This window comes from Ranitomeya imitator, chromosome 6, assembly GCF_032444005.1.
Source record: "Ranitomeya imitator isolate aRanImi1 chromosome 6, aRanImi1.pri, whole genome shotgun sequence".
Classification (NCBI taxonomy): Eukaryota; Metazoa; Chordata; class Amphibia; order Anura; family Dendrobatidae; genus Ranitomeya; species Ranitomeya imitator.
In genome coordinates, this window is record NC_091287.1 from 344522856 (window position 1) to 344535603 (window position 12748).

Here is a 12748-nt window from a genome sequence, read left to right on the forward strand (position 1 = left end):
ACACCGCGGCTGAAGTGGATATTTACAGCTGTGTAACCGAGCTGTGATATATAAAAAGGAACAGACACATGGGCTTGAGCATTGCAACCAAAACCAATCAGTTGTTAGAAATGTTTTTTAAGGTTTATGGAGGTGGTAAAATGGGGAGAGGGACTTCAAACGGCACATTGAAAGAGCTGATTGGTGAGCGCTGGAAATACATAAAGTGTTCCCACATTGACTCTCAACATAAAGTCACAGTTACAAGGCAGGCCTGGCAAGCAGGTGCCTCAAGACTTACATGGCTTTCATATTGTTCTCAGGCAACAGTGGGATTTCCAAGACTTTGGTGTTGGAGATGATGGTTTCATGGCTTGTGGTGGATACGGTCTTGCCAGTGATGCGGTGGACTTGATAGAAGGCATGAGGTCGCAGCAGGCGATCATCTGCCGTGCCGATGAACAGCTGGATGGTAAGTGGCTCGCTTTCTAAATACCCGTGTAGCTGGCAAGAGAACAAAAAAAAAAAAAAGGTTCAGGCATGAAAATATAAAAAATAATCAAGACAGGTGCTGAGTGTTAGGCCATCACATTGCCCAGCAATATTGATGTAATAAAAAAGGTGTAAGTCAGAAAAATGTCTCATTATTCCAGTGACCTGAGGCGGTGGCGTTAGATGGAATCTTTATATGAACCGCTGCATGCTCTTAGTACGGTCTGAGACACACTCTTCATCTCTCCAGGGTTAGAGGAGCTCACATTTCAGATGATGGAAGCAGACACTGAGTAAATAGATCTGACTTTTTACAAACTGGAACTTATATCCAAAATGAATTCTACACATTTTAGTTTACCGATAGTCAAACTTTTCAATACCAAGCTGCTAAAATAAAATAAAAAATTTTTTAGAAATGTAACCAATTTTCTGTGTTAAAACCGGTACAATTCAAGTTAGACCAAAATATATATCCAAATATTCTTGTCTAACTGCACAGTGATGTATGTGCCGGCATATGTGAAGTAAAGTGATCGTCCGTGGACCACTTGGTGGATGTTGCTGATATTGTGTTTAGTACCTTCACACTGATCAACTTTCCAACGATCACGACCAGCGATACGACCTGGCCGTGATCGTTGGAAAGTCCTTGTGTAGTCACTGGAGAGCTGTCACACAGACAGCTCTCTCCAGCGACCAACGATGCCGAAGTCCCCGGGTAACCAGGGTAAATATCGGGTTACTAAGCGCAGGGCCGTGCTTAGTAACCCGATGTTTACCCTGGTTACCATTGTAAATGTAAAAAAAAAACAAAAAAAAAACACACTACATACTTACATTCCGGTGTCTGTCCCGTCCCTCGCCGTCAGCTTCCCGCACTGACTGTGAGCGCCGGCCGGCCGTAAAGCAGAGCACAACAGCGGTGACGTCACCGCTGTGCTTTACGGCCGGCGCTCACAGTCAGTGCGGGAAGCTGACGGCGAGGGATGTGACAGACACATGAATGTAAGTATGTAGTGTTTTTTTTCTTTACATTCACAATGGTAACCAGGGTAAACATCGGGTTACTAAGTGCGGTCCTGCGCTTAGTAACCCGATATTTACCCTGGTTACCAGTGAACACATCGCTGGATCGGCGTCACACTCGCCGATCCAGCGATGACAGCGGGTGATCCAGCAACGAAATAAAGTTCTGGCCTTCTAGCTCCGACCAGCGATGTCACAGCAAGATCCAGATCGCTGCTGCGTGTCAAACACAACGAGATCGCTATCCAGGACGCTGCAACGTCATGGATCGCTATCGTTATCTTTCAAAAGTTGCTGAGTGTGACGGTACCTTTAGGCCATGTCCACACTGCATCTTTTCCCCATGTTTTCTTAGTGGTGCCAAGCGCTCAAAATTCACTCAAAAGGATGGATATTTCCAATTCAAAGGAAAAACGACTTGCTGTTACTGTGTTCAGGCTTTTAAGCATCTTTTAACCACTTTAGGCTTTCAAGATTACCTAGTGTTTAAAAGAAGTGACCTGTGCTTTCTTCAGGTGTTTTCTGCTAGGAAACGTGAGTGTTTTATTCATAGATTATGGATTTCAAAATACAACAGAAAAACGCCAACAAAAGACATCAAAATAACCACTGAAGAATATTAACAAAAAATGCCAGTGGGAAAAATGACAATAAAGATCTTAAGGAACTGATCAAAAACACTCAGGCTTACCAAGCACTAAGAAAACGGCAGGAAAAAGGAGCAATTCTGCTTAAAAATTGACTCTTTACTGCCCAAACAAGACACAGCATGAAAATATCCTTTACGCATTTTCTTCAAACATTATGGGGAGCCCAATCTTTTTTTTTTGCATCTTTATTTTTTTTGTAATTACTATAAAAAAGATTTTAAAAAAACACAATCCCTGTCCACATTTTTCCTTCCCACACTCTGTGCTGTAGAAGAAGTAAATGACATGGAGCTATATTTAAAGGGAATCCATCAGCAGGTTTTTGCTGCGCCATTAGAGAGAAGCATGATACTTTGGCAGAGACCCTGATTCCAGTGCTGGGTCACTTAATAGGCTGTTTGCTGCAGTTTTGATAAAATCCCTGTTTTATCTGCTGTAGATCTACCAGTCTCTGTATGATGAGCTCTGTATAGCCTGTTCACACCACTGATTGGCAGCTTAACAATCAGCGGGAAGGGGCATGTTATACAGAGCTCATGAATATGGAGGACTACATGGCAGCATGTTTATTAATGATATTCTCCTACTGATAAAACAGTGATTTTATCAAAACTCAGCAAGTGACATATCACTGTAACTAGGGTCTCTGCTTTCAGAATAGATGGCAAAAACCTGGTGACAGTTTCCTTTTAAAATATTGATATCCAGGTATCTTTATGAATCCTAAATCACATTGTTTGTGAGCATTTCACTTAAGTCTAACTAAAACAGCCCACTCAGTTAAGGTTAAATAAGTACTATGACTTTTAATCCCAATACAATTGATGTCCGTGAGGAAGTGTGGATGGAACGTAGGTCGAGGCAGAGGGACAAAGGTCTGTTCCAGCCACCCTACATACCCAGTAAGTTGCTCATATTGAGCCTTATACTATACTTTCCACTTCAGATAATGCAGCTTATATTCACTTTATAAAGCGGGTGTGACTTTTTTACCTTGTTCAGTTGGCATGTTAGCATCCTCTCATCTTGACTACTATTATATATGGGACACATTCACATGGATTAATTTACTCCTTTTTGGCATGCACAGGCACTTTTTCCTACACTACCTTAATAAAGGTGTTCAGAAATTCCACTATGGAAATACAATAATCTGAAGTCATGCACAAGCACTTTAGCCTTACACTCTGTATGTAATGACTCTATATAATTTATGAGTTACACTTTTTGTATTGAAGAACTGAAAAAAATGAACTGATATTCTAATTTTGTGAGAAGCACCTGTATATCATAGCTGGCATCATCTGCCTGTTGAGGGAGCTCAGCTCTTTAACCTCCTGGGGTTAAAGATCCATCCAGGTACCATAAGTAGTAGATACGAGAACTAGTCCAGTGCCGCCCCAAGCCGGCTTTTCCCAGCCCTGCTGCAGGTTATTGACAAGTCTTTCCTGATGAACACACATGGGAGAAACCTGTCAATCAATTAGAGCAGTGCAGAGAGAAGGCAGCCAGAGCGTTTCAGAGAAAAACATAATCCGCAACCATGTGGCCAGGCTCCGATTCATGCTACCTGCTATTTGGGCAGCATGAATCAAGTGACGGGTTAGCGTGAGATTTTAGTTTACATTTATTAATTGTAGCTTTTCTCTTTTTCAAAACAGTTACAGCAAGTGTCTTAATTAAAGAAGACTGCATTATGCTGTAGTATTTTTAGTATGTTCGTTAATTTTAAATATGTTGACAATGTAGTAACTATCATTCAGTCTGAAGCCTGGTGTGGAAAATGGGACAATAACATAACTGGGCGGATTTGCAAACTCAACCAGAATATCAGTAAAGGATGTTGTTTTGCTCTCCTAAGAGATTAATTTGTGTCTCCCTGAAGGAAAATCCTTTTGTACCAGAGCAGGGCATTTTCCACCCCTACGAGGATGCGCTGGAGAACAGGCACAGTTGTTTATACAGATGACGCTACTGAATAAAACTGTGTAAAGCTGTTAAGGAAGCTACTTATCACACATACCCATGAAAACAAGAAATATTGTAGAAAAGTGTAAATGTACAATTCAATTTTATTTTTGTTTTCTAGTTTACATTAAAGGGGTTGTCCTATTTCAGCTAATGTTCATTTTCTACTCACCATCCGCAAGTCCACCGGAGAGTCTCTGCCGCTGTTCCCGGTGTTCAGAATTGGCTGCAGCTTTGAAGTCATATCAATATCGTGGCAGCCAATCAGAGTGCTCTGCAGCACTTAGCAGGGCGCTCCGTCTACACTGGCACTAATTCATTGCCACACTGTTGTCAGGCACCTGGAATAGCGGTGATGACTTGCCAGAGGCCACAAGATAGATAAGTACAGCACGTGTGTGTATATATATATATATATATATATATATACACACAGTATATATATATATATATATATATATATATATATACTGCTCAAAAAAATAAAGGGAACACTTAAACAACAGAATATAACTCCAGGTAAATCAAACTTCTGTGAAATCAACCTGTCCACTTAGGAAGCAACACTGTTTGACAATCAATTTCACATGCTGTTGTGCAAATGGAATAGACAACAGATGGAAATTATTGTCAATTATCAAGACACACTCAATAAAGGAGTGGTTCTGCAGGTGGTGACAACAGATCACATCTCAGTACCAATGCTTTCTGGCTGATGTTTTCGTCACTTTTGAATGTGGGTTGTGCTTTCACACTCCTGGTAGCATGAGACGGACTCTACAACCCACACAAGTGGCTCAGGTAATGCAGCTCATCCAGGATGGAACATCAATGCGAGCTGTGGCAAGAAGGTTTGCTGTGTCTGTCAGCGTAGTGTCCAAAGGCTGGAGGCATTACCAGGAGACAGGCCAGTACACCAGGAGACGTGGAGGGGGCCGTAGGAGGGCAACAACCCAGCAGCAGGACCGCTACCTCAGCCTTTGTACAAGGAGGAACAGAAGGAGCACTGCCAGCGCCCTGCAAAATGACCTCCAGCAGGCCACAAATGTGCATGTGTCTGCACAAATGGTTAGAAACCGACTCCATGAGGATGGTCTGAGTGTCCGATGTCCACAGATGGGGGTTGTGCTGACAGCCCAACACCATGCAGGACCCTTTCATTTGCCACAGAAGACCAAGATTGACAAATTTGCCACTGGCGCCCTGTGCTCTTCACAGATGAAAGCAGATTCGCACTGAGAACATGTGACAGACGTGACAGAATCTGGAGATGCCAGGGAGAGCGATATGCTTCCTGCCACATCCTTCAGCATTACCGGTTTGGCAGTGGATCAATAATGGTGTGGTGTGGCATTTCTTTGGAGGGACACACAGCCCTCCATGTGCTCGCCAGAGGTAGCCTAACTGCCATTAGGTACCGAGATGAGATCCTCAGACTCCTTGTGAAACCATATGCTGGTGCAGTTGGCCCTGGGTTCCTCCTAATGCAGGACAATGCCGGACCTCATGTGACTGGAGTGTGTCAGCAGTTCCTGTAAGATGAAGGCATTGAAGCTATGGACTGGCCCGCCCTTTGCCCAGACCTGAATCCAATTGAACACATCTGGGACATCATGTCTCGCACAAACCACCAACGTCCCATTGCACCACAGACTGTAAGGGAGTTGGCGGATGCTTTAGTCCAGGTCTGGGAGGAGAACCCTCAGGAGACCACCCGCCGCCTCATCAGGAGCATGCCCAGGCGTTGTAGGGAGGTCATACGGGCACGTGGAGGCCACACACACTACTGAGCATCATTTCCTTGTCTTGAGGCATTTCCACTGAAGTTGGATCAGCCTCTAACTTTATTTTCCACTTTGATTTTGAGCATCATTCCAACTCTAGACCTCCGTGGGATATTAGTTGTGATTTCCATTGATAATTTTTAAGTTTTTTTGCTCTCAACACATTCCACTATGTAATGAATGAAGATTTACAACTGGGATATTTCATTCAGTGATATTTAAGATGTGGTATTTTAGTGTCCCCTCTATTTTTTGAGCAGTGTATATATATATATATATATATATATATATATATATATATATATATATATACACCCACTATAATGCTGCTTTTGTTTTTTGTAATTTGGCCCATTTTACTCCTGAAACTTGACAATAACTAAAAACATCCAGTAAGGCTCGGCGTTCCCACGTGGGTTGTAATCATACTCTTCCAATGGCCATGACACAAAACAAGGATTTTCTTTCTGTCCCGTGAACAAAGAACAGCTTGCTTGAAAACACAAAGATTCAAAGGCAGTCTCTGATTGCTGCATCTACAAAGGATCCATTTGTCTCATTTTCCTTGTGGAAGTTTCTAACTGCGCCATGTTGCATGCTCATAGTAAAGAGGCATGACAGAATGCAAACAACATGACAAGACACATGTATGATAGTATGTGGCATCTTCCCTTACAACTTCTCTCTGGAATGCTGGTTTATACATATTTTTTAGGTTCCACATGATAACAGCTTGACTGATGATATTGCTCTAGCGGCAAGCAGGAGTTCTCGTTGCCAGAATATTAATGATATCATTCATGCTTCCAAACAAGTAGCAAAACAGGGAGGCAAGCCAAAGAACGCACGAGAGTGAGCATACACTACTTAACTGAATCACTGAGCAGAATTAGACTTAATGATTTTTTGTTACTCTGTTACTATGCTGGATGGGAATAGCGTACAATTGGGCACTGATCATTAGACAGCTCATATGTCATCTGTTTCATGTAGTATGAGTTTAGTGATCGTCGGACTCCTGTCCAGTAAAAGCATTAGCCATCGTCATTGTACCTAAGCCCGGAGGCTGCATTGTGAACGTACAATAATGTGAGCTGTGATAATTGGATCTGACGTATATGACATGCAGCATTTCACCCTATTAACACTGAACCAACAGCTGGATGGAGTGTGATGGTGTCGGGATATTTGGTGCCTAAGATCTAGACAAGTTGTTATTATTGAAGAAGTTATTAATTCTTCATGTGCGATGTATACCCAGCATCCATGACCGCTAAGGAACAGCTATGTGAACCGCTAAGCAAACTGGCCTACTCCAATTCTTGACTTGCACCCAATAGAAAGGCTATGTCAGGACCTCAAGCAAGGATATACGCAAGAAAACTCACCAATATGTCTGAATTAAAGAAGTGCTACATAGATGAGTGGGATAACATTCTTCTACCATTCAGCTACAGTACTCACATTCATTATTAGGAAACTATCTGAACAGTTAAAATGTTGCAAAATAATAAAACCGCAAAGAAAACGAGAAAAACAGGAGAAATCCCACTGCCTCATATGGTATATGAATATTATATTCAAAAAGATTTTATCTTCTTTTTTTATTTGTGTATTTCAGAATAATTAATAGTGTCTTTAACGCAAACAGATTTCTCTCTTATACGTGTTGGAAGCAAACAGCCTTCCCTGCCAGGATACTACACTTAGAATGGAGGCCAGATGTTTTATTACAGCCAGACATATAAAAATGTATCACTTGCCTCATGTTGTATACCCAGCACTTGGCAGGTACGCTAAAAATAATGGTGCGTCTGGTTGTCGGCTGAGCCAAAGGATCCAGAACCAGGCCTTCTCCGCGTCTGTGTAAATCGGAGAGGTCAGCTGCACGTGCTCTTCTGTATGGTTTTCATATGGATCCCTTTCACTTGTAGCAACAATAAATGAACTAAAGTGATAAAATGGCGTGTCCTTTGTGCCGAGGACATCTGTTCTTTGTTCATTTTGGTTTATTATAAGGGATTTTTTTTTACATGCTCACACAAAAATAGTTCACACCTCTTCAAAATATATGATGTGCAAGGGTGCCTGTCGGCATGACAGGGGTTACACGATGACTGCATGCTGACTTATTGAAAACAGAGGTGGCACCTAGTCTTCTCTACCGAGCAGAAGACAAGATGGCTCTATTCTTCTAAATGCAAAACATCTGTATGTTCTGATCAGGAAAAAAACCTGTTAGTGAATATTCATACTAAGAAGAGCACGGCAGGTGGGTATATGTGGAAATAGACTTAGTAGTTTATGGGACTGTCCGAGACTCGTGGTTTTTCCAGGCCACATCATGCTCGGCAGGGGCGGACATTCTATTAGTAAAGCCTGTGCAGCCACACTGGGGCCGAAGAGGTAAAGGGTCCTGCTTCCAATTCCAAAGCGGCATCCAGCTTCTTTCACAGGCACATAAAGGGGTGCATGATGATGAGGGTTTGGACTGCAAAGGGCCCACATACTCATCTTGCATTGGAGTCTGTCTCCTTCCCTGATGCATGGTCTCCTTTTCTGGCGATCATGTCACCAACACCAATAATGTCAAGTGATTAAAGTTGAAGCCAGCTCTTTATGTCAGTCTGAAGACCTTTTTCTCATAGCACATATTCTATGGGCAACTTTGCTTTACCTATGACAAACACACTGGAAGGATGCTCAAGCAAGGAAAAGTCACGTGCATGATGTCCAACACTTGAGTGAGTATGCCACTAAAAGAGAGAACCGAGCATTGACTTCCTCTTCTGTTGGTGTATTGTACATACCACTAGGATATAGAGTGAAAAAAACAATTAGTCCAACGCATTCTCTTTAATTAAGATGGTATGTGCCTGGTACTAATACTCTGATTTCACTTTATCACCTATCATCAGAATAGTTATAATGATAATCTCTTCTGTTACAGCTACTTTAGAGCCAACGCAATGATGGGGACAAGGAAATAAAGAGTTTACAGTTTCCAAATCGGACAATAATTTTATCCTGCCCTAAGTCAGGGTTTTTCCTCTTATAATGTACAATATGGGTTATTATGATCATTTCTTATTGGTTGTATACAAGTACCGTATTTGAAGGTATAGCCAGAAATATGTAGCTATATTCTATGCCACTGATTACATGATATACTTTATCTTATAAGAGGGTGGTGGCCTGTTCTTTCACAGGGGCCCACCGGAGGATTCTCCTGTTCTTCTGTGGGCCAGTCCAAGCCTGCCTCCATATACTAACCCTCCTGTCACATCCCCTAATTTTTGCAGAGTATGATCTTTCTGGAGCTCCAGCCTCCATTCTCAGAAACAGAGAATTTAGATACTGACTTTTACACATGTAATTCTCTACCTGTGTAGAAGACGACTGAACACTTACACGAGAATATATTGTAGTATATCATTAGGTCTATTTTCTCAAACTTAATTATATGTATTGTACACTACAACATGCAAAGGACCTTTTAATAACAATCCTGAGTGCCTTGAACTGCCAATGGCCAATCGTTTCACCATCTGTCTATGAGCCTGGCATGCAAAGCATAATTATCAGTATGTAATAAGATGAAACGTTTGCAAAATATCAAAAGCTAAATGAAATGTTATAGTATCAGGAAGGAACCTCACCCTACATTTTTATTGTATGGGGTTTCAAGACAAGTGTCTTATAAAAATCCAAAGAGCAGGAAAAAGAAAAACCTGCCAGTCATTCCACTCAACCACCATCAGCATGCAGATAGAGAAAATATGTCTATAATACAAGACATCCCATATATTAAATGTAATATTATATGTAAGAGGAGACAGTTTGCCGCTATCTCTTCTATGTGTTACGCTAATGACACTATTAGGTCCAACCTTGATATACCCTACTCTGCCGCTCAGCTAAATGACAGTGAAACTAAAGAGCTCCGCCACCTGGAATATCCAACGTGTTAATGTACATATCTGTAGAAATAAATGTAAGGCTGGAAAACAGGAAGACAATTGGCCCGAGCCCAACCGTCCAACGTACGGCTTCCAGCTGATGAAATCATTGACTTGAATGTAATCTTTTTCAGGTTGAATATGTGTGAATGTATTATTTGGCAAGTGCTGGCCATGTGCATATTGCAATAAGCCGTGTAGAGTTGCTGGTAAAAAAAAGTGCCAGCCGTTTATGATTGAGCTATAAAATGTCTGCTTTGTGGTATGTTTGCCTGGCTTCATTACATATAATAATTGCATCCTGGCTCACAGATGTGTGTTAATGTCTTTTTTTTTTGCACCTTAGATACATTTTACGAACACATGGACAATAGACACAGGCTTTTTTCAGGTAACGTGTGTAGATGCGAATGCCAAAGAAATATGGGTGGGGTACGGAGACAGCAATTTGTGCATTACCCATACATAAATTATAGGTAATGGATAATGAAAACATGGAGGAACTGACACTAATTTGGAAGGTTTTCTTTCGGTCTATTGCTTCGACTTCCTCCTGATTCACAGCTAAAAAAATATTCTTGAGTTGTTACTAAACTTTCTCCTTGACCCTATGGTGTAATTATGGTGTAACACAGAGCAGTAGTTGTATAAAGCTCATTTTCCTGTCTTAGTAGATTTCTAAGACGTCGAGGATCCTACGCATGAAGCTGATACACTCGATATGAGGAAAGTTCTACTCAATATTAAAGAAATGGCATAAAGTCATATATATACGATTCATGGGGATCCAAGTTCTTTTTGAGCACTATCTTTTTTAATTCGACCTTTCCCTGGCAGTAGAAACCTATCACACTTCAAAAGCTGCTCATCATTTTCTGCAAGACATTCTTTAGATTCCTTGCCTTCCGAGAAGCAGGAGTCCAGAAATGCCTTATAAATAGGCTTTTGATTTCTTGCAATTCTCTTTATTATGTACACTAATCAAATAAGGCATTTACATTTAGTTCTCCTTTTGCACTCAATACATAAGAGGGATAAGTGTATAATTTGCATGCTGTCGGCACCGTGCGGAGTAGAAGTCTTGGCACATGTTCTTATGATTGTGTAATTTTGGCTTGTCTACATATCAGAAATGAATATATTACATTTATGCTAAACGCCTTGCCAGCCTCTAATTTCTTTCATCTTTGTTTGGACAGGAACATATTCTGATACATATACTTTTTAACAGATTCTGACTCAAAACATTTCCTGTTCTTCACGTTTAAACCTCAAAGAATGTGTAAGTTGCAATGTGTGCTTGCGGCCCACGCAGAATACAGGATTTTTTTTTCTAGGTGCGCAATAGAGGATACATTTATCTTGTTTTTATTAAAAACTTAGGCAGGCACAGAACACTTGGAGAACAGTAATAATAATGATGGGATGATCGGTGGTGTCAACTTGCTTTCGTTACACAATATTTAGTGCGGAAGAACAGAATCTGAACTCTACCGCTTGAAAGTAATAGCAAGTGAACAAGAGAATGGTGACTTCACAGCTGAACAAGCGTTTTCTTCATAATAACACAGGATACTGTATATAACTAGTGAGGATGTTGTGTGGGCATAGTGGTGGATGTAAAATATTCCAACACCAAGAGATAACTTTGTATGCACTTTACGTTAAGCTAATTTGCAGCTAACGAGAACCTGTCATCAGATCATAAGTGTGCAATTTTTGCTCATATTTCTGCTGCTGCCCTGAGAATGACATATTTTTATATGCTATATAGTTCCAAAGATATGTTAAATGATATTTATTTGCTTCTAGTTTTCATAGTCTTTACCAAGGACGCATGGATCGCAGGGTTGTTTTGCAATATGATACTGTAAGACACACCCCCTTATAAAAACTATAAAATCACACTGAAGAAAAAATATCTCTGGAACCATATGGCGGTTTAAAAAAAACAAATATAATACTCAGCGGAGAAGCAGGAATAAAATGGGAGCAAAACCTGCTCACTTTTGATCTAGTGACAATGTATTTTATTGTAGCCTACATGACGCATTCAATCGATTCAGTTAAAGAAGCTCTTCCATCAAAACTTTTATTTTCTTAATATATTTCGCTCATCATATTACATAGCACTGTACACTTACAATTGCTTATTTTGCCTTTCTAACGAGTTCAGTTCTTCATATTTCCATTAGGTCTATGACATCACATGATTAAAACCTGACTTTCTGAAATCATCTAAGCTCTATGTAGAATCAGGAGGGCAATTTTCCCTGCATGGCTCATGAGTCACTGCAAAAGTCCCTGATGGGGAGGCAGAAACAGCTGGGTTAGGAGTTGAAGAGGGGGATAACTCATGCAAGGAAACGAGACTTCCTGTTTCTACGTAGAAGAACAAACAGCCAAAATGTGCTACCTCAAATTTAATTAACTTTATATCCTGCATAAAGTGTATATATTTTGTAGGATTTTTAGGGCAGCATGGTGGCTCAATGGTTAGTACTGCAACCTTGCAGCGCTGGGGTCCTGGGTTCAAAGGACAACATCTGCAAGGAAGTTTGTATGTTCTCCCCTTGTTTCCGTGGGTTTCCTCTGGGTTCCCTGATTTCCCCCCTGTACACCAGAGACATACTGATAGGGAATTTAGATTGTGAGCCCCAATGGGGACAGTTCCAATAATGTCTGCAAAGCACTGTGGAATTAATGGTGCTATATAAGTGAGTAAAATAAAAAAAATTGTAGGATCACACCCAACTGTATGTATAAGTACAAAGGGTTTGGCAAAAGTCCCCATAAAACTAGAAAAACCTATCCATAAAGGACAAATAGCCATAAATAAATTATAGAAATACTTTATAACGTTGTTCTATTACTAAAAGGTTAAAAA

General features: G+C 40.7%; 1 protein-coding gene across 7 annotated transcripts in view; it reads right to left on the reverse strand.

The window, feature by feature from the left end:
* NFATC1 (nuclear factor of activated T cells 1) overlaps positions 1 to 12748 on the reverse strand; it is a 308199-nt gene that overhangs the window by 191319 nt on the left and 104132 nt on the right. For all 7 annotated transcript variants that reach the window (XM_069730931.1, XM_069730933.1, XM_069730935.1 and 4 more), the window contains exon 4: positions 281 to 483. In XM_069730931.1, coding sequence (XP_069587032.1) covers positions 281 to 483 — 203 coding nt within the window. The remainder of the gene's footprint in view (positions 1 to 280; positions 484 to 12748) is intronic.